The sequence below is a fragment of the Myodes glareolus genome, chromosome 7 (assembly GCF_982192425.1).
Source record: "Myodes glareolus chromosome 7, mMyoGla1.1, whole genome shotgun sequence".
In the NCBI taxonomy this organism is placed as follows: Eukaryota; Metazoa; Chordata; class Mammalia; order Rodentia; family Cricetidae; genus Myodes; species Myodes glareolus.
In genome coordinates this window covers 24,082,037-24,107,998 of record NC_142032.1, presented here as the reverse complement: position 1 = coordinate 24,107,998, position 25,962 = coordinate 24,082,037, and the positions used below count along the sequence as shown (strand labels likewise).

At 44.9% G+C, this 25,962-nt stretch overlaps 1 protein-coding gene and 1 long non-coding RNA gene across 3 annotated transcripts in view; one reads left to right on the top strand and one right to left on the bottom strand.

The window, feature by feature from the left end:
• Positions 1 to 25,724, top strand: part of Pde6c (phosphodiesterase 6C) — a 48,244-nt gene extending 22,520 nt beyond the window's left edge. Inside the window, exons 11-22 of one of the 2 annotated variants that reach the window (XM_048438943.3) lie at positions 1,200 to 1,268; positions 2,013 to 2,159; positions 2,400 to 2,507; positions 2,925 to 3,034; positions 10,777 to 10,864; positions 15,411 to 15,511; positions 18,210 to 18,317; positions 18,411 to 18,474; positions 21,740 to 21,814; positions 21,901 to 21,984; positions 22,466 to 22,622; positions 24,962 to 25,721. In XM_048438943.3, the coding sequence (XP_048294900.3) occupies positions 1,200 to 1,268; positions 2,013 to 2,159; positions 2,400 to 2,507; positions 2,925 to 3,034; positions 10,777 to 10,864; positions 15,411 to 15,511; positions 18,210 to 18,317; positions 18,411 to 18,474; positions 21,740 to 21,814; positions 21,901 to 21,984; positions 22,466 to 22,622; positions 24,962 to 25,023 (1,173 nt within the window). In that variant the 3' untranslated portion in view covers positions 25,024 to 25,721. Of the gene's footprint in view, positions 1 to 1,199; positions 1,269 to 2,012; positions 2,160 to 2,399; positions 2,508 to 2,924; positions 3,035 to 10,776; positions 10,865 to 15,410; positions 15,512 to 18,209; positions 18,318 to 18,410; positions 18,475 to 21,739; positions 21,815 to 21,900; positions 21,985 to 22,465; positions 22,623 to 24,961 lie in introns of both variants that reach the window. The other variant, XM_048438944.3, reaches the window with a different exon arrangement.
• LOC125403533 (uncharacterized) lies at positions 9,527 to 10,791 on the bottom strand. The gene is made up of 2 exons (XR_007232985.3): positions 10,601 to 10,791; positions 9,527 to 10,062 (listed from the first exon to the last, which is right to left on the bottom strand). It is a non-coding gene; the product is annotated as an uncharacterized LOC125403533 (long non-coding RNA).
• Positions 25,725 to 25,962: the final 238 nt, after the last annotated feature.

Genomic DNA, 25,962 nt, shown 5'->3' with positions numbered 1-25,962 from the left:
GAGGGGAACACAGTAAGGTGAGGGAGGAGCTCCATCAGCCAGTGAGCTAGACTTCCTGGAAATCCAGGCTGCAGTGTTCCAATAGCACTTTGTGAAAAACAGCTCCTGGGTGTGTAGGAGCAGAAGCAGTGACAGGGAGATTCAAGTATACTAGCGAGGAAAGCAATATTTTGAAGAAGAGTAATGTATCAGTCAGTCATTCTTCTCCAGTGCTGTGTAACAACCGCTGTATCATCTCAGTGACCTACATTAGTAGGCATCTATGTTTTATTTACATAGCTGTGGGTTGAGCAGGCTCTGGCTGGCCTTGGTGGTCAAGCTGTGAGTCTGGTTTGCTCTATGGCCTTTCATCTTTTGTGGACCAGCAGCAACCTGGTGACTTAAAGTCTTTGCTCACATGGTGGTCTCTAAAAGTCTCACTGACTAAACCAAATCACAGAATCAAGTCCAATATCTTCTGATGAGGAAGCCACCAGAGTTTTGCTAGTAATGCTCTAATTACCACAAAAGGAAGGAGAAACCGCATCACATAAGCACTTTGTTGTTGTTTTGGTTTTTTTGTTTGTTTTGGTTTTTGTTATTTTTTTTTTTTTGAGACAGGGTTTCTCTGTGTAGCTCTAGCTGTCCTGGGTCTATCTCAGGCTGGCCTCCAACCCACAGAGATTCACCTGCCTCTGCCTTGCAAGTGCTGGGATTAAAGGCAAGTGCCGCCACCACCACCCAGCCACATAATTGCTTTTATTTCTTGCCTTTTTCTAGTCTTTTGGGTGTTTATATAGGTGTAGTATAGTGTGGGGTATTTAGTTTTGTTTTGCAGGGGTCAATTAGAGTTAAAAGCTATTTGACTAAAGCGTTAAGATGATAAAAACGGCAACACATGAATTAAGTGAAACTCCTATTGGCAATTAAGAGAGAGAAATGTAAGCCACTCTTTTTCTCTTTTTCCTTTCTTGCCTACCTAGCTTGGCTTTAAGATGGCTACTGCTATGTTTTGGCAAGGGAGAGAACTCAATTGCATTAGATTATTTCTTTGGTCTAATTCTTCCTAATCCCTTGCAATAAGGCTCTTCCCAAGCAGAACAGCTCAGATGTAACAGATGTGAAGCCTAATTTGATTTTATCTTAACTGCCTTAACAGTAGAGGGATCAGGTGGGAATCTTCGTAGGAATTTTGCACTTCTACTGCTTTTCCATTATAGAAATTTAAAGAGAAGTTCCACGTAGATGCAATTGAAGAGTGTGACGAAAGGCAGCTCCTGGCCCTGTTGGTAAGTGTGTCCCTCTGACTCCCATGCTCTCCCAGTAGACTTGGCTGGGGCACACATTCTCGCTTTGCAAGTCAATGTTGAGCTTCTTTTTCCTTGACATTTTCCAAGACTGGAAGGAAAGATTTCTTCTGAATACTGACCTTTTGGTTTCCTGCTTTTCGCCATCATTGCTCAATACAGTTCGGTCCACAGAGATCATTTACAATCGTAGCTAAACTAGACGCCTGCAAGAGGCACCTCGGGGTCTGGAGAGACCACGGTTAGGTTTATCTTAGTAGTTTCCGGTTACAGCATAGCCATCCCGGAGGGCATGCCAGGGCAGGGACCACAGTGGGAGAGAAAGCACCAAGAGTGAGGAGTGGGCAGCAGCTCTGAGGTCCACCCCAGACCTGTTAGGGGAACTCCGTTCAGGGACTGTTGGCTGAGTGTGGTTCAGGGACTTGTACGTGGGTTTCTTTAATCATTGTATTTTTTTTAATTACTCGATAAATTAATTGAGTGGGGGTGGGGAGTTGAATCACGTGTCATGGTGCACATGGTGGCGGTCAGGGGCTAACTCCTGGAGTCGGTGCTCTCCCTGCCACGTGGGTTCCGGGGACTGAACGCAGATCATCAGTCCTGGTACAAACAAACACCTTGAGCTTCTGAGCCATCTCCGCAGCCCCTTTACCTCCGATACTGGGTGTGTGACGGAACAGGCCGTCAGCCGAATGTCACCTGTACCCATCTGTCCTGTGTCAACAGAAGGAGGACTTGCCAGACCCCAGTGCGGCAGACCTGTATGAGTTCGGCTTCAGCGACTTTCCCATTACGGAGCACGAGCTGGTTAAATGCGGGCTGCGGCTGTTTTTCGAGATAAACGCGGTGGAGAAATTCAAAGTACCAGTAGAGGTCAGGAGGCATTTTGCTTGAGAAGCAGTTTGGTTCTGTTGCTGCGCCTTACTGATGTTTTCCACAGTTCCAAAGATTAGCTCAAGTTAGGATTTCGAATTATCATTAACTCTGAAAATACCATGGCTTAAACTCTGTCAACAGGACCAACACACTTTTTTAGATAAGCATGCTCCTGGGCCTCCAACCTTTAGAATTCCGTTCTAAAGTCTGAGCAGTGTTGTTGCCTTTGGGTAACAGGTTCTTACGAGGTGGATGTACACCGTGCGGAAAGGGTACCGCCCTGTCACCTACCACAACTGGCGGCACGGATTCAATGTGGGGCAGACCATGTTCACGCTGTTGATGGTAGGTAGCGCTGTTGGAAGCCGCTGGAAGGGTTTGCAACTCTGAACAGTTCCCACCTGAGAAAAGAACGAGAAATGGTTGCAGCCCATTGTGTCCGATTTATCATTTGACATTCATGGACAGGATTCCACAGACGCGCACCCCTCCGGAGCTGCTACCAGAGATGTGGGTCTCCCTGGGCACTCGGCTAGATTATCAGTCAGAAATTCATAGGCTTGCCATTTTAAAGGCAGATCCAGACACGTCCTGGTTTTGAAACCGCCTGGGATAACACAAGAGTCACTAAACATGAAACTAATTTTTGGTGGAAACAAGGTGCCTAACCCTTCACCCCTGCCTCCCTTGCAGTCAGACTGGGCTACGCCCGGGTGTAAGATGCGCTGACCTCTATAAATACGTATTCATATATCTTTCTAGACAGGGCGACTAAAGAAATACTACACAGACCTTGAAGCCTTTGCCATGCTCGCTGCTGCTTTCTGCCATGATATCGACCACAGAGGCACCAATAATTTGTACCAAATGAAGTAAGTGAATGTGTGCCCTGTGCTGACGGATGCTAGAAGATGCCAGCGAGGGAAGAAAGAGCTCCCCTGTCCTCCACTCCCCTCCTCTACCTCATTTATGGTCTCAGGCAGGGTTACTCTATCCCACCTCGGCTGTAGCCTTGTGGCAGCATCTGCTCTTTGTCCATAGTGCTTGTATGTCTCATTCCTTTCTGCTTCTACTTCTGGGGTTCCCCAGCTGTGTTCAGGTTACTTTAATCAGAGTATTGCATTCAAATATCTGAGTATATTAATCTTAGGCGTACACTAGTGTATACCCAGGGATGGCTCCCCTGCTCAGACTTAAAAAGCCTGTCTTTTGGGGGTTTGTAATGCTTCACTTCCTGGTCCTTTGAGTCCACCAGGCCCCTCTCAGCTGCTCTGCTAGCGCATCACCATGCCCTCCCCTTCCCTTGTGCTGAGAAAGGAAGGGTAAAGACGCAGGTGCAGACTCGTAGCAGACAGACTTAGATTTCAAGCCATTGACGTTCTCAGCCTTGATTTCCTCATCTGGACAATAGGAGTTAGGATAATGGCGTGCAGCTGCAAAGCCTAGCTGGACTACGGCACATAGAACCCCCAGTCACGCTTCGCTCTCAGCTCCTAACACATGACGCAGCATACTCCCGAAGCAGTGAAGTGTTTCAGGAACGGCTTTGGTGTGTTGGCTTGTGGGCTCCGACTACTTCCTGGGTGAAAAGCCTTAGGCAACTCACTGAGTCTGAGACTTGGTTTCTTAACTTGAACATGGCTGTAACATCGACCTGTCAAAGATTGCTGTGGGAGCCAAGTGAGATCGCGTCTGTGAAGTGTGTGTCAGGGACTTCAGATAAAGGCACTCTGTGAGTGAAGAGCCCATCTGAGCAGTCTCTTCCCACTTTGAACAACGGGCCTCTCAGCCTTCATCTTGAAAGGAGCATCTCCACTGAAGCGCTTTCCCAGGACGTCACCATGTCTGAGGCTGCAGCCCATGCTGGCCATTATGTCCTCCCTAAGGCAAGGGTCCTGGCTGGGAGGGGGATGTCAGTGGAGTCCTCTTATTCTTCTCCGAAGAAGCTAAGACTTATTGGGCATCTCTTTTTCACTTAATTTTCTTTCTTTTTTTCCAAGATAGTGTGGTTATATTAAAGCTAACCTTAATCTTATCATTTTCCTGCTTCAGCTGGGACTGCAGTTGTGTGCTGTTAAGCCTGGTGGGTTAAATACCTCCTGTGTGCTGAGGCTGATGGACACACATGGTAGGCCTTGTCTCACTTCACCTCCTGCTGCCTTCTGTTATTCCCCTCTCTCGGGGATGAGCAAACAGACTCAAAGATGAAAGCAGACTTGTCCTAGGTTATAGACAGCAGTAGAGCTAGCTGAGGGACCTTCCTGCCTATGCTTTTCAGAACAGATGGAGCCAGATCCCGGATACAGTGGCCTAGTATCTAATCTGTTGGTGTATTCTAGCCATTTTTCTTCTGCAAATCGGACAAAAGGAATGTGTGTGACAGAAGAATTTCTTGACATCAGATTGGGGACAAGGCCATCTTCTTCAACCTCAGTGTGATTGAACCCTCTAGCAGTTCCATTAAGTTCCCGGAATCAAATGAGCTCTGATGGGGACTCTCAGCCAATCATATTTTGCTTAAGGTGTGTCCCCCTGAGGCCACACAAAACAAATAAAAGATCCTCTCTTTGGTTCCCTGCTCACCTGGTGTTCGTGGGGTCTCTGGTCGTATAAGTTTTCCCCTTTTATTAAAAGCTAAATCTTTTTGTATTGAGTTGGTCTGGTTAATTATCGATCTATCACGCCCCTTCAGAGCTCTCCAACTGACCTTCAAAACAAACAAACAAACAAGTAACAAATAGACCCCACAGCGAGCCCCTTTATGTACTTCTGCTTCGCGGAAGAATGGCTCAGGATTCTTCAGAGATACCGCTCTACTGGCAAATGCAGTCACTGGAAAGTCTAAGACTAAACCGCTCTTCTCGCTCGGATGGGAAGATCTCCCGCAGAGTGACCAGAGCTGTTGGGACACAGGGGACTCCTGGCTTGACCCCGCGCCTTTGGTCTGATCCTTGTCTCCAGGATGTCTGTACCGTTATCTCTCACACTCAGACTCTGCCCTCTGATAACACCTGAAAGCTCCCATTTTCCCGTTGTGATTGTTCCAGAGTTCCTGTGGACGCTCCGCTCACTTTGTTTTCCCAGCCAGGTGGTTTTTTCCGTCCTTTGTGTGTTTGTAGATTTCTTTCCCCTCTCACCCTTTGCTCTCTTATTTCTTTGGTTCTCTGATATTTCTGTCTCCTTGGACAAATACAGCAGCTATCAGAAAAATATTAAGAACGACAGCTTTCCCTTTAGCTTCCTCTCTACATCTGTATTTTGCAGTCTGCACTTGACTATTTTCTGTAGTGGAGGACCCGTCTGCTCACAAGGCAGGCTCTCCCTCTGTTCCCGTAGGATTCTAACAAGGGACTCTTTGATGTTGACCTGAAATTGGTCTCCCTTCTATATCATTTCTATTTCTCCTCGTTTGGGTCTCTGGAGCTGCAGGAATTACTATGGGTTCTCACCCATTGTCCCTTCTTCATACATTAAAGAGAATTAGAACATCTTTCTTACCAAAATATTTGCTTTCCAGGCTGAACACACTAAGGTTTTGGAAAGCCTTGAAAACTTTGAGGCATTTGCCTAGGAGGAACAGGGTCTTGCTACATAGTGAAAGCTGACTCACACTCATGATCCTCCTGCCTCAGCTTCCTGCATACTGGAATTACAGGCATGTACCACACCACCCAGCTTGAACTGCTCTTCAAACAATAGTTCCTATGGCATAGTTGTTTATAATGATTCTCTGAACTCCATTTTCATGACATGTCTTTCTTTCTTTCTTTCCTTCTTTTTTTCTTTCTTCTTTCTTTTTCTCTTTATTTTAGTTTTTCGAGGAATGGTTTCTCTATGAATCTCTGGTTGTCCTGGAACCCACTCTGTAGACTAGGCTGGCCTTGAACTCACAGAGATCTGCTTACTTCTGCATCCCTGAGTGCTGGGATTAAAGGCATGCACCACCATCATCTGGCTAATGTCTTTTCAAAACTGTGGATCCCAAAATTTGGCACAGTAATCCAGACATGCCTTGAAGTACTTTGTATTTAATCCTACTGAAATTCCATTACCTTAAAATTAAGGGTTCTTCAAAACTGTTAAAATTACACTTATTGATGTGTGTGTGTGTGTGTGTGTGTGTGTGTGTGTGTGTGTGCTTGAGCTCCACAGTACACGTTTGGAGGTCAGAAGGCAGCTTTTAGGAGCCATTCTCTCTCTGTGTCCTATGGGTCCTTTGGGTATCAAGCATGGGCCTGGTGACAAGCACCTTTATCTACTGAATCATCTTACCAGCCCTAAATTCTTTAACCTACTCTTTTTTTTTTTTTCAAGACAGGGTTTTTCTGTGTAGCTCTGGTTTGCCTGGAACTAGCTCCATAGAACGGGCTGGTCTCAAACTCACAGAGATTCACCTGCCTCTGCCTCCTGAGTGCTGAGTGCACCACCACTTGGTCTTTAACCTACTCTTAATTGTAGCTTGGTGTTCTTGTGGGACTCCCAATAATGGAAGTGTTTGTGTGTCGGGGGGGAGGGGAATGAGGTGTCTCTGACTCTTTTCTGCACTTGGGACCCTTTTTTTTTCCCTACTAGATTGCTGTATTCAGCTGTGATATGAGGGTTTGTGTCCAGTCTTATTGTATCTTGTGTATCTTGTTAGACTATCCTGGGTGAATATCTCTGGGAGGCCTGCTTTTTTTAAAGGGTAACAAAGGAGGAGTTGATCTGGGGGAGGAGGAGTAGGGGGAGGTACTGTGAGGAGTGGATGGAGGGAAAACAGAGGTCAGGATGTAATGTATGGTAGATGAATAAAGGTTAAAAAATAAATAAGTCAAGGAAGGAAGGAAGGAAAGAAGGAAGGAAGGAAGGAAGGAAGGTCCATTTAAGTCACACTGTGTCAGAGCATGACTTAAGATGTTCCCCCCTGGGTTTTGTCGTGTGGAAATCAGGTAGTACTATGTTTCCACGGATGCTCATCTGGGTAATGGCAATGCTGTGCTTCAGGACAGAGCCAAGGGTAAGACTCCAGCACAGGACTGGAAAGATGCTTCAGGAAACCAAGTGTGAGACAATCAATGAAGCCACACCCCTAAGTACTGCTCCAGCTGTGTGTATGCCCGAAGGCCAGAAGAGGGCACCAGACCTCATCACAGATGGTTGTGAGCCACCATGTGGTTGCTGGGAATTGAACTCAGAACCTTTGGAAGAGCAGGCAATGCTCTTAACCACTGAGCCATCTCTCCAGCCCTGCTCCAGCTATTTCAGTGAGAGCTGGGTGGATACAGTCCATATCCCAACACTCATGGAGGATTCCACGAGGGAGGTGCCTTCCTAAGTGACTGGCTGACATCGCCACCCTGCCGTCACTAGGTTTCCACAGAAGGGCCTATCACACTGCTTTGGCATCATTTCCTCATCCCAAACCTTCTCTGAAGCTCTCAGTGATTATTTATAGACCATCTGTTTGAGCAGTTACAGAACCAATCTCCCCGTTCTCTCGTGCACAAATCACGTCATTTTCTACTTCTTGAATTTTAAGGAAAACTTTGTGTCCAGCCTTTGGTTACCAAACCATCATCTCAGAATTTCCCAGGGAATATTGTAGATGGTCTCCCAATGACACACATGTCCTCAAATGTCTGTGGGATGGTTAGATATCGATCCACTGGGCTGAAAAGTTGCTCCTTCAGTTTCATCCTATGGTCACCCCTGTTGGAATTTTAATCTTCAAGGATTATTCTCAGGAAGATAAGGAAACCCAGTGGGTTAAATAATCAAACCGCGCACATGGCCTTTGTAACTCAAACTCCTCTCTGGTCATTTTCGCCTGCTGGATAGACAACATCAGTACAAACTGTGTGCTTTTGTAGGTTCAAGCTCACTGTGGTCAGACTTTCTAAAAATGGAAAACTAGTACTAAGTTTTATGTTTCTTCTTTCTCCTTAAGATATCTTCAGCATCTTCAGTAACTTCTCTGAAAACTGCCATTCTAGGACACAGCCATGGCAAGTCAGTTTTCTCTTGTAGAAACATGTGTGTGAACATGTATACATATGGACCAGTTCTCTTTGTTACTGAAGTATCTGTGAATCACCTGCAGTCACCCAGGCATTTTGTTCCTAATTATTTCAGCACGCGCTTCCCAAGCATAAGAGGGCTATAAGCGGAGACACAGCACAGTGGCCCCACCCCCACCCCAAGGAAATTCTACAGCTGTGCTGTGATATGATTTGATGCAAGCTAATTGTTAATTAATTAAATTAAAATTAATAACTCTTTTAGTCACCTCAATACTGTCCTCCACAGCACCCCCGATTGATTGGAGATACAATCAAGCATCATCTGTTGCAGATCATTGTTGGTTATCTTTTATTCTCCTTTAACTCAGGGAAGTCTCTTCCTCTTGTTGTGTTTCTCAGGATACTGTTTTTTGAAGAGTCTAGGCATGTCATTCCTTGGCATCCATCTCCATCTGGATGTACCCAGTGCTTCCTGATCACTAGATGCATCAGTAGTATTTTTTTGGCAGTTCTTTCTTTGTGATCTATGGCCTTAGGATGTTGGTGTAAGGAGGCCCAGGGTATCAGTCTGTCCCAATATCTGAAATTGTAAATTCCTTGTGGTTTAGATGGACATGCTGCTGTCTGCTGTTTGGTTATCTCTCTGGGTAGTGAAATATTCCTTAACTCTGTAACAGTAATATGTCAAGTGTGACTTCAAGAATGAGTAAATATTTAGTTTCCCAATAACAAATTTGACCAATTTAAATTTTTAATAATTTGTGTTAGTTCTTTGAGTTTTTGTACATGTTTTAGTCATATTTACCCCTTTTTGTTCTGACTCTTCCTAGATTCACCCCTTTTCTCCTCCACGTCCACTTTGGATCTTCTTGCCCACCAAAACCAATCTGTGCTGCCCAATGCTCTTTGCTGTGTGATCTTCCACTGGAGCCTGAGCTATTTATCAGGGACTACACACTTAGAGGAAACCGATCCTTCCTTTTCCCAGAAGCTAATATTGCCGTTAGCTCTCCGGTTAGGAGCAGGAATTTGTGTTCATCTCCTACTCCATCCTGGGATCTGATCTGGCTCGGTTGGCAAAGGTCTTGTGCACGGTGTTGCCCCCACTGTGAGTTCAAGAGTGCAGCTGCCCTGCTGTGTCTAGCAGACACGAGTTCTCGGGGCCGTCCACTGCCTCTGGCACCTAGGCTCCTTCCGCCCCCTTTTAGACATCCGCTCCCTATTGCACAGTGATCTCTGAGCCGTAGGAGGAGGCGGTGCTGGCTATGTATCCCATTTAGGGCTAAGTTTTCTGCAGTCCCTTAAAGGAATTAAATGTTTTACTCTCTTCTAATTAAAACTGAACTTAAAAAAAAAAATCTCCGGTGCTGTTATCCTGTAGAACTAAAATATTTATTTTAAGTGATCAATTATAATATTGGCTACTGCGCCCACTGTGACTTGGCCACGCCTCCTCCTCACAAAAGTCTGTTCTTTGTGATTCAAAAGGAAAATTCTCTGAGGCTGCCACTCAGCTTTCTGATATTTGTTTGTCTTTCCATGGAAAATCTTCCCATAACCTGCAGAATTTTGGTCTCGAGCTCTTGTCAATTTTCTTCCTTTTTTTTTTTGTTTGTTTGTCTTTGAGACAGGCTTTCTCTGTGTAACAGCTTTGACTCTTGTAGATGAGGCTAGCTTCAAACTCGCAGAGATCCACCTGCTTCTGTGTCCAGAGTGCTGGGATTAAAGGCGTGGCCTGCATTGCTCGACTGCCTTTTACCTTTCTGTATTCACCGTATCTTCCCCTCCCGGCACAGGTGGCAGAAGAACAATGTTTTTGAGGAGTGGGGTCTTCACTTGCAGAGAATGGTCTTGTAGGTTTTAACAAATGGAGGATCTTAATTTCAAATGTATGCTAGTACCTTGGGGAGGAAAGAAATGGCACTTTATACTGACTTGCAATTGTTTCCTGGGATTATTAATTAATTAATTTAATTAGTTTATGATTTTTGACACAGGATCTTGCTATGTAGCCCAGGCTGGCCTCAATCTTGTAATCTTCCCTCTCCCAAACTTTTGGTTGTGACCCCCCAGGCCCAGCATGGAAATTCTTAGTGAACACTTTCTATACAGAGAATTCATGAGCTTCTACAGTTGCTGGGTGTTACATAATTCATAGGATGGCACCATGTATCCACAGAACCTAAAGATTTTACCTATAGATCAAACTTAATAGTCTAAATAATTCAAATAATTCAACTACTTAGACATTACTTCCCCCCCCCCTGCTTATTTTTCACTTTTTGGGGACAGGGTCTCAGTATGCATGTAGCTCTGGCTGTCCTCAATTCCTTACGTGGGCCAGGCTGGCCTTGCACGCACAGAGAGCCATCTGCCTGCTTCCCGGGTGGCAGGATTAAAGGTGTGCACCACCATGCCTGGCAAGTAAAACTTTCTTACCTTCTAAATTAAAAAATAATCTTTTCCAATAGTTTGCATTTGGTTATTTTCATAGACATTGAGTGGGGAAAGAAATGAGACATGAACGGGAACTCCAGAAGAGCGAAGGTGCTGTGTGGGTGGATTTCCGTGTGATCTCTAAACGGAAGATCTGGGCCGTATCCTTTTCGTCCTAGGTCCACGTCTCCACTTGCAAAGCTTCATGGGACTTCCATTTTAGAGCGACATCACCTGGAATACAGCAAGACCCTCCTGCAGGATGAGGTATGAGAGTTTTTCTCTTGGGCAACTTACAGGTTCTGGATCTAAGTGCCCGGGGGGAGGGGGTGTGTGAATCGGTCTTCAGTGAAAACACTGGCGATCTGTCCCCTTGTCCAAGCATAGTTCGCAGGCCCCTGCCGCAGTGCAACGGCAGAAGTTGCTATACTGCATCCAGGTTTTGAAATACCAAGCTGCGAGTAGTTCAGACCTAGAAGAAAAGAGGCACAAAAGTCCCAGAATCTCTGGGATCATTGGTAAAGAATTCAAAAGAACTCCGGGCACCCTGACCATCTGTTTATAAATGTAAAGGGGGCTAACAGCTATGCAGACACTATTTTTCTTACTCATGGGGCACATCCTGCAGAGTGCGGTATGGACCTTGGAGAAACTCAAGTTTTGGTAATGTAAGCTCGGCTGAAGATATAAGATAAAATCAAATAGCTTCCACAAGAGAGGCCCCGTATCAAGCTCCATTCATGGGAGATAAAGGGGAGGGGTCGTGATGGCTTAAGCAGGAAGTGGCTCCCAGCCCCTTGAAGCCATAGGACTGGCACTCACTGTATACCACTAGCCTTCCGTAGGGCGAAGCTGTGCTGCTTCCCCTTGTTAACTTTATTTCAGGGTTCTGGGCACGTGAAACAACTCAAAGGACTTGTTTTTAGAATGAAGGAAATCGTTTTACACAGACAGAGAATCTGCTTAGCATTATATGTTCCCGGGAAAACGCTGCACTCTGGATGGTGGACTTACCCTCACCTTCTGTGATGAGGTCCTGTTAAAGACCGAGGAAGGGAATAGAGAAGTCTGTTCTGGTCTAGAGATAGAACACAACTCAGGGCCTGGGCGACACCTGTTAGGACGATGAAAAGGAAGGGTGAATGGAAGGGATTCGGGGAGGTGAGAATCCCTTGTCAAGACCTAGATTGTGAGGAACCTTCGTTTTTGCTGTGGGACAGTCTTCATGGGGCAGTATTCCTGAAGAAGTATTTTCTGGGGGCCCCACTTCCACACCACAGCGAGGCAAAGTCAGTTCCAATCTGTTGGTCCCACTACGCTTCCTAAGGCAAATCTTTTTAAAGAACTTCAGCTGAGTTTCCCACTACATAATTTAGAAGGCGTTCACTAGCTTACAGGTTTTCAGTTTTGACAGTTTATAATAGAGGTACCCTTTTTGGTTTTGGTTTGGTTTGGTTTTTTGAGACAGGGTTTCTCTGTGTAATAGCCCTAGCTGTCCTGGAACTTGTGCTGTAGACCAGGCTGGTCTTGAACTCACAGAGATCTGCCTGCCTCTGCCTCCCGAGTGCTGGGATTAAAGGCGGGTGCCACCACTGCCCAGCAGAGGTGCCCTTTTCCGTCTGTTTTGCATGGTCTTTCTTTTGCAGTCTCACCTGCTGTGCTGGCTTCTCTTCTTCGCTCACTCGACACAGCAGGGGAGAAGGAGCCTCAGCTGAGGAGTTGCCTGTGTCAGTTTAGCCCGTGGGCCCACTTATGAGGCATTTTCTTGACTGTTAATTGAAGTAGGAGAATCCTGCCCACTGTGGGCAGTGCCACCCCTGGGCAGGAGGTTCTAGGTTGTACAAGAAAGTTTGCTGAGCGTGAGCACGAGGAAGAAGCCAGTAGGAAGTATTCCTTCATCAGAGTCTGCCTTAAGCTCACGCCTCAGGTTCTTGCTGCGGCTTTCTCCAATGATGGGCCGTAACCTGCAAGCTAAATCAAACCGCTTCCTCTCCATATTGCCGGCATCAGAGACGCAAACTAGAAAGCCTGACTTTGATGGCCGTGCAAACGATTGTTATTCTTTCTGAAAAGGAATATTGCCTCTCAGTAATGTCTGCTGTCTCTTCAAGGACTGTCCACAGTGCCATTCGGCCTCTAACTGCAGACGTGTAGAGCTCTGTCAATATGGTTGCCGGGCAACACAATCGCACAGTTCATTTATGAGCAGTTAAATTGATCACAAAAATTGATGCTTCAGTTCATAATATATGTCTTTTATATTTTAGAAAACAGTGTAGCTCTTTTTATTATTCTGTAAGGAAAAGAAGCCCATTAAAAGTTTTCATATTTTTAACAAGAGGAATCCTTGGAATTTGTTCAGCAATCTTGTCTCTTGTGGTCATCACTCAGACATTTTGTTTTTCAGATTGTAGTACATTGAACTGAAATGTCCTTATCTTTCATAGATAGGGCTGCCTGTATCCCAAACTAGATAGAAAGCAGCTTGTGACCCAAGTGACTAGCTGGAGATATTGTTAGCTAAATTTGTAAGAATACATACATGTGCATGTGCGCGCGCGTACACACACACACACACACACACACACACACACACACACACCAGCTAAGCAATTAGGGGCTGGCCTGGCTAGAAGTGGGCTAGAGACCAGGCCTCCTGGCTTGTTTGGGCACATCTGCCTCTTTATATATAATATCTTCAGAACAGTGTGCAGGGATAGGGAGATGAAGTATTACATGTTCATATATTTTAAGAAGCAATAACCTAGGAATTAGAAAAAAACACCCTATCTCCATTATAAAAGTTCAAGTCATAGATGAAATAGGAAGGAAAAGTATAAACGAAAAGGGCGACGTTCACCCTTCTACCCCGGGACGAGCTTCGCTGCTGTAGCATGGCGGTGTGGTGTGTGGTGGAATGCCTGTGACCCGGACACTTAGGAGGGAGAGGCAGAAGGGTAGGAATCCAAGGCTATTCTTGGCCACACAGCCTGGGCTACTTGAAACCATGCCTTAAAAAAAATACAGAGAAAACCCACGCAGGATCTGAACTGAGATGCCTAGTGACGTCATTGTACAGCTTCAAGTAGGAATACGATTTTAATCCAGACATTGTTTTCCCTGTAATCTAGGACTTTGCTGGCTATTGCTCGATTCTTTCCATCTAAAAACACGGACTGTAGTTGTGACAATGAATTCAATGTCTTAACAAAACAACTGATAGATTCCTGCCCACCAGTTATGTTTGCCTTGAGAAATGCCAGTTCTCGTCCCAGATGATGTAAAAAGATGGCCTCCATGGAAGCCTGTCATGTCTAGAACAAAGGTCATCTGGGATGGCTGACAGCCAGATTTGGTTTGGGGTTGAACACTTTGTTTGGTTTCATTTTAAACTGGAGCTGATCTCAAACTCTATATGATAAATATTATCACAGTAGAGCTATAACACTGAGTTAGCATGTAGCAATTTTAATTTCTGAGTGATTCCCCAGGTTTGCTTCACCGGAGTTGACTTTGTACGGGTCTTTATTGAGCACAGACTATGAGGTAGGCAGCTGGAAAGCCAAGTTGATCCCAGTTGAGAAAACAAGCACAGACAGCTATCAGTGGTGAAGCTGGGACCCGGTCCTGGCTTCTTGCTGAAAGACAGGATGAGTAAAAACTGAGAATCCTCGCTGTGTGGACAGGCCGCGTGGGTTCAGATATCACACCTGCCCTATTTGGCAGTTTAACCCAAAGCAAGTTGCTTAACATCTCTGCGTTATGGTTTGCCAGAGATTAAGAGCATTCATGAAGCACTGGGAAGCTGGTAGAGACACAAGCTCCTCAACATTCTGCTCTACATAGGAGTCCTCCTGTCTCCACACAGGCCTACAGCCTACCGCCTTTCTCTCTTCAGGGGAATTGTCTGTGTTTCATCACTATTGCCTTCATGTGGCAAAACCATTGTACATCTGTCCTCCGTCCTGCAGGGCTAAAGTGGTCATCCAGAATACCATGACTTTCAGTAACCACTCCCACTGTGTATTCTGGTTATCTAGAAAATGAAGAAATGGAACTGAGTCAAGCACAAAGATTATTATTGAAAGACTCTGAAGAAAAGATTTACTAATTCTTTATAAGATACTGCAGAACATTTTAAGGATAACACAGGGAGGGTCATTACATCCCCCCCCCCCATATGTGGATATTAACATAGTCGGCAGCTTCTGAGAGACAGTGGTCTGATGGTTACTCTAGAATTAAATGGTCAGCAGTGCCACATGGCTGACCATTGGGCATCCCCCTTTCTACAAAAAGTTTTTATTTTATTGTTGTATTTTCACATGGTCCTGAAAGAGGACAAGTGATTTATCTAAAAATGTAGATAATAGAGTAGCTGAACCTACTTTTAGAGTTTAAATGACCTACTCAACGTAGCATAGAGATGAGTACTTAAACTGCGAGATAAACAAAAATAGACAGCAGGGGTTGAAGAGATGGCTCAGCGGTTAAGAGCACTGGCTCTTTATCCAGAGGTCCTGAGTTCAATTCCCAGCATCCACATGGTGGCTCACAACTGTCTGTAACTCCAGCTCCAGGACATCTGACACCCTCACACAGACATACACACAGTTAAAACACGAATGCACATAAAATAAAAATAAACCATTAAAAAAAACAGACACCAAAAATACAGAACAACAGGTTATATCAGCTCAATAAGTGTGGTTTGCTTTGTTTGTTTGTTGAATCAAAGGTCAATTGGTGGTTGTGTTCTATTGTGAATTGCTGAATTGAATTCATCCTTGCTTGTGAATTGTTCACCTTGCAGAGTTTAAACATCTTCCAGAATCTAAGCAAGCGGCAGTTTGAAACAGTGATCCATTTGTTTGAGGTTGCAATCATAGCAACTGACCTGGCGCTGTATTTCAAGTAAGTATAAGGATGGGCATCAGAATGCCCCTGAGCCTGGTGTGGTTCTGCCTTCCATGAAACGCACTGAAGTTACAAGGCTTGTTCACGTGCCTGGAGAGAAGGCTCATTCCTTGTGAGCATTTGATATCCTTGCAGAGGAGATGGATTCCCGGGACCCACACTCACAATGGCCTCTAACTCTGGCTTCAGAGGTATAATGTTCTACCAGGACTCTGTAGGCATCCACGCATATGCATCCATTTTTAAAAGCAGGCTCAGAATTCTCCTTTCTTTTTGGAATGTCAGTTATCCTCAAGACAGGTGACTGGCAGTGAACTCACTCTATTTGGAGATAAACCTTGAAAGCACAGCCTGCCCTGTTAAATACCTTGTGATCTGAAGTGGAGCAGAGGGTACAGCGGTGCCCGGCCTGAAGAAGGAGGTCACGAAACTGCACGGCATGGCTATGTGTCCTGGTGATTCACCAGGGTCCAGGGTCTAGTGTTTAACTGGGTTTGTTCAGAGGTAGAATGCTTGCCCAGAATCTGGTGTGTGTTATTTCAGGCTCAGAAATTTAATCCTGTGAGAGTTTTGGATTGAACAACCTTGATGATTCTAACACACAAAGTAAACTCACAGAACTTGAGTTTTTACACAGCAGAGGACCAAGGAGACCAGATATGCCAAGTCTGTGCACATTCTCTCCTAAGTGAAATGAAGTTTCATGGTGAACATTAATTAGAAGGAGGTGGGCTATTTATAGGATCCAAATATTTGGTGACTTTGGCACTGTCATACTTTGCCCTGATAATCTTCCTTAAAAATCTAACTATTAAACAGCCCAGCTTTGATTACAAATGCCTAGGATAAAATCATGGTATCCAGACACCCAGGGCTCACACCCCACCAGTGGGAACCCATCACGTCATAAGTGCTTCAGAATTCAAGGATTATGCTTAGTTTGTTTGTTTGTTTGTTTTTGAGACAGGGTCTCTCTGTGCAGCCCTGGCTGTCCTGGAACTCACTCTGTAGACCAGGCTGGCCTCCAGCTCATTGAGCTCCGCCTGCCTCTGGCTTCCAAGTGCTGGGATTAATGGCTTGCACCGCCACCACCTGGCTCAGAATTACGTTTTTAAGGGCAGACACAGAAGCAGTGTTGCAGTTGGGGCACTCCCGTGACCATTTCATCACGGAAAATCCTCACTTTCCAGAGAGAGCCATCTGCTACTGAAACGCCCATCCTTTTCACTCATGTTCCTACGTGGCACTGCTGGGTGTGTCTCGAATTTTCCCCCATATATGGCACCATACTGTCTGTAAATATCTTTCTGCAGCTCGCTTTTCCCACACAGCATTTTGTTTTAAAGATTTGCCTTTGGTGACATGACAGTTCTAGATTGATTAAAAGTGTCCATGTTGAAGCACTTCAAGTGGATTATATGGCATTCACTAACACATCAGATGCAAGACAAGACCCTGAGGAAGGTAAACAAACATGCAATTTAAAATTAGTGGAAGGGCCGGCAAGCGGGGTAATAGGTAAAGCAAATGCTGTTTAAGTACGGAGATCCGAGTCTGGATTCCTCAGCACCAGTCCAAAAAGCTGAGAGTGACAGTAATCAACTGGAACCCCAGCATACGGAGGGACTGTTAGTGAGGACAGCTGGAAAGATGTCCACCTCTGGCTTTTACACATAGATAGATGTGTACTCCCCTCTTCCACACAAACAAGTACACATACAGAAATAGACAGATAGATGACAGATAGATAGATGACAGATAGATAGATAGATGATAGATAGATAGATAGATGATAGATAGATAGATGATAGATAGATAGATGACAGATAGATAGATAGATAGATAGATGACAGATAGATAGATAGATAGATAGATAGATAGATGATAGATAGATAGATAGATAGATAGATAGATAGATAGATAGATAGATGATAGCAAGAGAGTAAATTGAAAGGAAAGATTTGCCATTGGTAATACACAGAGAGTCAATTCACTTGCTTCAATTGTACCGCATTTAACTGCTGGATAGACAATAATACTCACACTCCTACACATAAATAAGTTCAGATTGTGTCTTATCTCCATTATTGTCCACAAGGCTACATTGCAGATCACTGTGCATATATGTGGGTTTCCATACATAGAGGTGGGGGTATGGTGGAGTGCATATGTGTTTTCTGCGTATGCCGCCTTGCAGCGTTGGGCTCCACCGTTTACATCCTATCCGCAGCACGTCAGGGCCCTCTGATCCCATATCTGAAGTACTCTTGATCTGGACACATTGAACTTCGGTTTGCTAACTTATTGAGTATGAGAAGATACCCTATTGTTTAGGTCTGTATTTACCATGTATGAGACCAATCATCCATGTATTTTGCTTCTGTGTTTCTGTTGGGCAGTGTGTTATAATGGTATAGCTCCTGGCTTTTGTGTTTCTGTTTTGCTTTTTCCTCGTTTGAACTTTTGGTTTTACTGTATTTAAACTTTCACGGGTTCTCCCCGCTCTGTGGTTTGTGCTTTTTCTGCCTCTAGCCCTGTCTATGCTAGAGACAGTCGGAACTGCCTGCTCTCTACCCTGGCTCTCGGGCCCTGCTAGGCAGACAGCCTAAGGCAGAGTGGGAACACAGACTATGAACAGCGCACACTAAAGATCCTTTTCTGTGCAAAAACTGATGCACAGCTGCACCCTTTCCAGGAAGAGAACCATGTTTCAGAAGATTGTCGATGCCTGTGAGCAGATGCAAAGCGAAGAAGAAGCCGTCAAATATGTAACCACCGACCCAACCAAAAAGGAGGTCATTATGTGAGCAGTCAGAATATTAATTCTTTTTTTTTTTAGCAAAACAGCACGTTTTGTATTTTTTCCTAGTTTAATAATTTTTCTCTTCTTCATAAGGGCCATGATGATGACCGCCTGTGACCTGTCCGCCATCACCAAGCCCTGGGAAGTGCAGAGTCAGGCAAGTCCCAAGGCATTTCTTTTCTTGACATACATCAGGCCCTGCCTAAATTCCATGAAAAACCACACAGTGATCTCTGGCAACCCCGGAGTCCTATTTTGATTTTTACAAACAGTAACGGGTCAGCAGATCATTGGATCATGTCCCAGAACAAGGAAAATACAGAGGCTTTGAAAAGAAAATGGAGGGGGGGGGGTGAAAGTGGGGGACAGAATTCCTTATTATTGGCTATAAAATGTTTATGTGGAATTCACCAGGCGTGGTCATTCAGATCTGTAATCTGATTGCTCATGAGGAGGTTGAGGCAGGAGGATACAGGATTCAATGATAGCCTGGACTACATAATAAGACCCATCATGAACTCAACATGTAAGCTTTTCAGTAGGCAGAGAAGTCAGAACACGCCCTGGTGGGAGGGATTATTTACTCTGCTTAGCTGACCTTGCTCCCAGAGCTCTTCTACAATGTTCTGTCAGTGACCAGAAGGTGCTCACATTCAGGGCTGTTCTTCGTCTACTTTGGGCTGAGAACAAGGAGGCGATGCCTAGCTACTTGTTCTCTCACTAATTGCTTGGAAGAAGCTGCCTTTTTCTCAATGCCATCTAGGTGAAACCCTCAGCAGAGGAGCCAGGATTATTCTGGTTATATCTCGAAAGGAAAAGCCATTGAGACCCATTGTGGGAGAGGACAGATACCTTTTTTCCAGCCGTCCTTGGTTTGTGGCTCTAGTACAAGTAAAAATATCTAAGTAAAAGATATCCTGCAAAGAGAAAGTATATAAATTTATACAAGATTCACATACTTGATATAGGAGCCTTCATAAGTAAACAACAGCCTCAAGAAAGTTACCTTCATAGATTTTTAAATAACATTTAAAGTGTGTGTGTGTGTGTGTGTGTGTGAGAGAGAGAGAGAGAGAGAGAGAGAGAGAGAGAGGAGGCAGAATGTGTGTGCGTGTGTATGAGGTGCTCAAGCAGAAGGCTTAGGATCTCCTAGCACTGGGGTTACAGGCAGTTGTGAACTGACGTGGCTGCTGGGAACAGAACCCAGGTCCTCTGGGAGAGCGCTACCCACTGGCACTCAGCCACCTCTCCAGCCCTGTATCCTTACGTATTTTTATGCAAGAATTGATGAAGCTGTAGTTCATGGAGAAGTACAACTGGACTAACTCGGAAAACTTAGCTCAGGGTCTTGGCTCTCTCTCCCTCCAGTGTCCTTCCTCTGCAGGTGAGGGGCATCTCTTGAATGAGGTTGTTAGGTCAGCTTTAGAGAAAGGTCAAGACCAAACTTCATAAGCTGCTTTAGCGGAGAGGGGGAGGCAAGTGGGACCTGCTCGGAGGTTTGATCAAATTCCAATAGCAAATAAGCATTCATATTGGCATGACTGCTCTTCCTGCTGTATTCTTGATGTGTGTATGTGTAGTGTATGTGTGTGTATGTGTGTGTGTGTGTGTGTGTGTGTGTGCTTGCGTGTGTGTGCACATGGAAGCCAGAGGCAAAAGTTGGGATGTCTTTCTCAAACGTTCTCCACTTTCTGAGATAAGGTCTCTTTACTGAACCTGGAACTTGCTGTTTGAGCTAAGCTGTTGGGAGTTTAAGGGATTCACCTGAATCCTGATATAATCCCCCTGTCGGGGTTACAGACCTTCTGGCTTTTGACATGGTGCTAGGGATTTGAATTCAGGTCCTCTGAGTTGTGTGGCAAGCACCTTACCCACTGAGCCATCTCCTCAGCTCCTAACTGCATTCCTTATCTGTCAGGCTTAAACCAGACATTCAGGGTCTCCCTTGAGTTCATCATTTCTAAATCCTTTCTGCCTGTCACAGTTAATATGGCCTCTGTCAGACTGTATTCAGGGCTGAGGATGTGGGAGAGTGTTCGCCTAGAATGCAGGAAGCCGTGAGTTCAGATGCCAGCACCACATAAGTTGGGCATGTTGATGCATGCCTCTAATCTCAGTCAAAAGTTCAAGGATATCCTTGGCTACATAGTAGTGAATTTGAGGCCAACCTGGGCTACATGAGCTCTCCCCGCATCTCTAAAAGAAAGATTTAAATCCAACCTTTGGTGGCCTCCTAGCTGATCACCAATGACTCTCTGTCCTCTGACCAGTTGCCTGGATTATCTATAGAGCTCTGCTCACTCCATAGCTGGAAAGGGTTTTCAATGATCCATTGCAGGGGTTTCCGGCTCACTTACTTGTTTTTAAGAAGTACATTTCTTTTGAGCTGGTGTGATGATACACACCTGTAATGTCAGCACCTGAGACCCTGAGACACGATAACTGTCCGTTCAAGGCTGCCTTGAGACACTGTCTCAAAAATGAAAACAAAACCCAAGAAGTCTGCTTTCTCCTCACAAAGTGTGTACAGAAATAGCGATGTGACAGAGAAGGAAGCTTCGGCCTGGAGACATAAGTTTATCCCCCTCCCCATACAGTACCCAGGCTGGTCATTTCCTGTCCCTCCCTCACCCTCCTGATGTCATGACCCATCACCCCAAGCTGGCACACACTCCAGGCTCTGGGATCAGACTCGGGCAGACTGTTTCTCCCGGTGCATGGCCTTCTGTTTATCTCGGTCTACTGCTCACTCTCAGTGGTACAACAAGAATGCCATCCCGCTCCGGCATGACATGTCTCTGTCCTTCTCCCTCTGACCCACTGAAGGAAGCCTATTAGTGTTGTGGTACATGGCACACTGAGGGCAGGCTGTTCTCACTACATAGCGAGCATCTTGGCAAGCCTGGCTTCCACCAATGTCAGGTAGCTACCAAATGCCTGTCCATCATGGTATATTCATTGTTCATTATGAATTAACAGCTGATTATCCTCACAGGGCTGTCAAGATACACATGCACCTCTCTCTCTCTCTCTCTCTCTCTCTCTCTCTCTCTCTCTCTCTCTCTCATATGCAAACCTATGCTAGATGACCACAGCTGACAAGAGGATAGGAAAATGTGAGGAAGTGAGGCATCTTGGTTTGAGAAGCTCACCATCCTCCCATCCCCTTTACTGAGAAGTGATGGCAATATAGATAGAAGACTCACTCTCAGAGTTAGTCCAGAACCCTCCAGCAGGAAGAAAACCCTCCCCTATCTCAGAATAACCTGTAAGTGGCAACTCTTTTACAACTTCAGGACAGCTCTCTTGACGACGCCTCAAGCACTGACTGGAAATCCTACCCTCGGATGTCACTCCTGCTACCGTGACGAAAGCTCTCAGCTCATCGTGGGTACCACAAACCATGCCTCTGTTCTTTGCAGGTAGCACTTCTGGTTGCAAATGAATTTTGGGAACAAGGCGATTTGGAACGGACAGTGCTTCAGCAGCAACCGATTGTAAAGACCTTGTCATTCCATGTACGCATTCAAAACCATTCCTAAAGCGCAAGAAACCATCTTAAAGGGCTTTCTTCTCTTTCTAGCCTATGATGGACAGAACCAAAAAAGACGAACTCCCCAAACTTCAAGTGGGATTTATTGATTTTGTTTGTACTTTTGTATACAAGGTATGTAAACAAATTATTTGAATGAACTGTGTAATCATTTAAATGATAATTTTTCTTTCAAACTGTAACTAGAGTGAGCCAGGTGTGGAGGTGCATACCTATAAACCCAGCACTAAGGAGGCAGGGGGATCAGAGTTCAAAGTCATCTTGGTAAGTTTCACGCCAACTTGGGCTATACAGCAAGACCTTGCCTAAAAAACAAAAGTAAAAAACATTCTCAATGAAGAAAACCATTAGGCCATTTCCTCCGTAGTATTTGGAGCACTGACTTTGATTTATTCAGAGTGGAATAAAATGCACAAAAGCCACGCACAAACCCCCTTGACATCAAAGACCACCTGCCTTCCCCCAACTTCAGAAGCACCCAGGCTCATCCCAGTAGCTCCAGACACCACCCACCTCCCAGCTTCTCTTCCACAGATGAACACTACTGAAAGTCAAGTATATGACTAATGGTTTCCCCGCCTCAAATTCTCTGCAGGAGTTCTCACGCTTCCACAGAGAGATTACCCCCATGCTGAATGGCCTTCAGAAGAACAGAGTGGAATGGAAATCCCTCGCAGAGGAGTACGAGGCCAAGGTGAGGGTGGCTGAAGAGGAGGCAGGAAAGCAGGAAGAAGGAGCCACGGATGAGAAAGGTTAGCTGGAGCCCGAGTCTACGTGTGTGAGTGTGGGGGTGGCTGAGTGAGTGTCACATGACAAAAATACAGACCGCACGTGCTAGCAGGAACCTGCTTTGCGGATCCAGGCAGGTAAGTGTAAGAAGTTCGTGGTTCATATTGATAGCAAAATGTTGGGCTGGGCTGGAGCTAAGTGGTAGAGCATTTCTTCTCATTGCAGAAAGAAGAATGCCGAGATGGTGGTGTGGGTTGCCCATGGATGTTCGTGTATGTTTGTGAGTGTTGGTGTGACGGCCTGAGGAACTGTTCACCTTGTTATTTTCAGGTTTTGTCACTGGCCTGGGGCTCACCTATTTAGCCAAGCCTGCTGGCTGGCAAGACCTATGTATCTGCCTTTTCCTACCTCCCAGTATTGGGATGACAAGCGTGTACCGCCATGCCCAGCTTTTTCAAGAGGGTACTGAGAATCAGATTCGGGTCCTTGAGCCTGAGTGGGCAAGCCTTTCCTATTGAGCTATTTCCTCAGGCTGAGATGTTATGTCCATCTCTCCAGAGGTTCGCGCTCTAACAGTTTTGTAAGCTGTTCCTATTGGCAGAGAAACCACCTCTGGGTGGGAGGCCCTGCAAGAAGGTACTTTTAAATAAATACTGTTTGCTCAGATTTTAATTAGTTCATTGAAAATGGGAATATTTGCCTTAGTAAAGTTATAGATGCCTTTCAATAGAATAAAAGCAGGAGTTTCTGATGCCTTCAAGCCCATTCATTAAAATACTGAAAGGCTGTGTCAGACAGACCTTGGGGGAAAGACCAAGCTCTTACCTCTGAGGGAGAGCTGGGCATTAAGCAACCAATGCGTAATCTGACAGTGAGCCTTAGAGAAAGCATGGGGTGTATACTGAGAGCACAGGAAGGCTTCCTCGAAAGGGATTGTTTGTGCTGAGGTCTCAAGACAGTAAGCCCCAACTCACACAAAGAGGCAGAGGTGGTGCAGAAGGAAAAAAAATAGGGTATGTAAAATAACTACTGAAGTGGGAATGAGTTTGGTGTAGCAGCACCATTTAAAACCACGTCTCTGTATAGCCGAGATAGGACAGAAACCCGAGTACCAGATGAGGCTGGCAGTGTAGGCACCTGAGCTAGATAGAGTACATAGACTGCAGTCAGCTGCATCACACAGCCAGCAGGGGCTGCACAGGACAGTCTGAGCCACACTTCAGGAAGGCAGCAGAGATCTTGGCTAGTTTGTTAGACTTGTGAAGTTATTTTGTCTCTCCCGTTAGAATGTGAGCCCATGAGAAATCCTTGGACTGAGAAATTTGATGAGAAAGATGCTGTCACCTTTTCCAAGTGGCTCCTATATTTATTGTCTTCATTCTTTAATACAATATTTTTTTTATCAGTTCTTTGAGAATTTCATGTAGGTGCACAATATACTTTGGTCATTTAGACTCCAACCCCTCCCCTGATTCCTCCCAGAGTGGACACGGGTCTTCTCTCTGTTATTTGCATACATTTATTTCTAATTTCTGTCCATTACTTGGAGAGCTTGTCTCCTGGGTTTCAGTGTTTGCTCCTCCAGCTCAGAATCTAACTTGTTTAATTTCACTGAAACAGAGATGGTAACTGTTTATCAAGTTTCATTTTATTATTATTATTTTTTTTTGAGAGAGCCTATGCAGCTGTCTAGAACTCACAGAGATCAGCCTGTCTCTGTCTTCCGAGTGCTAGGATTACAGGTGTGTACCAATGCACCTGGCACCTGAGTTCACACACACACACACACACACACACACACACACACACACACACACACATTGAGTCCCACCATGCAGCCTTTACTGTCCTAGAATTCACAACGCCTCAGACTCACTGAGCTCCTCCTGCCTTTGCCTCCCAAGTGCTGGAATTAAAGGCATGTATTACCACACCCTGCTCTTTTTATTATTCAAGTTTTTCCCCAATTTATGTGTATGAGTATTTTGCCTGCGTGTGCATGCGCCTGACGTACAGAGATCAGGTTTGGATCCGTTGGAATGGGATGACAGATGGTTGTGAGTGAGCCACCATGTGGGTACTGAGAATCAAATCTGAGTTCTCTGCAATAGCAACAAGTGCTCTAAACTGAACCATCTCGCTAGCTCCTTGAATTTTATTTTAAGTGAGCCAATTGTGAATAAAAAATTGGTCGTAAACAATCAAACCCTTGGAGTTGCTATGCTTTAATCTAGTGTTACCTTAAAGTAGTTATAAGCTAGTATTATTAATTATAGATCTGACACAGATACCATGAGAATGTTGGAATAAAAGTATTTATCACACTGACCGCTGATAATGTTTTTCTCTGATCTTTCACTAGCTGCCACAGATTTAGGAGGCAGCACCGAAGACAAAAAGTCCAAAACGTGCTTAATGTTGTAATATGATCCAGCTGGCTGATATTTCAAGTATCGTCTTAGTTTCCATGAAAAAATATTCAAAGGAACCCCACTGTAGCCCTGGAGTAACAGAACAGCAAGATCTCCAAGAACACTGCCCTGTGACTACCCACAAAATATCTACTGCTGACCTGGAAACCCCATGACTAAATAAAGTTCAATCAAAGAACAAAATATGACAAAACATTGAATTTTATGCCAGTTTCTTTTAAATTAAAAAATGCTCTCTTGAAATAAGTCAGAAGGTATATTAGGATTTATTTATATGTATGTGTCTAAGTGAGTCTATGTGACATGTGTGTCTCTGCTGGTGAAGGCCAGAGGAAGGCTTCAGATCCACACAAACTTGAGTTACAGGTAGCTGTGAACTCCCTGACATGGGTTCTGGGATCCCAACTGGGGTCCTCCGGGAGAACAGCAAGTGCTATTAACTACGGCCTGAGCCTCAGGTATTTAAAAAAAAAAAATGACCATGTAAGGAACCAGAGCATGAAGCAGCTGGCCAATATTTCAAGTATCATCTTAGTTTCCAAGAAAAAATATTCAAAAGACCCTCACTGTAGCCCCGTAGAGTCGATGTCAAACATCACCTTAGACTTTGCCTTCAAATATGACTCCCATCATCAGCCACCGTGCTAGATCCCTGTAGGGAGAGCTCCTGCAGAGTTGTAGCCGGTTTGATTTTCGGGTGTTAGCTCCTAGTTTTAAGCTGTCTTTTGTGACTGCTACCTTTTTGTCTCTAGTACCTTCTTTTTGAAATATGTGAATCTTGTCTGGTGGTTTTTTTAAAGGTGCAAAGCCTATGCAAAACTTGGTTGGGGGAGAACCTGGCAAACCGAGATAGATGCCCCTTAACTGGGAATTTGCATTTGGCATTGTCTCTTTGGGGAGCTTAGCTAAGAGGTTTTGGGATATGGAAATT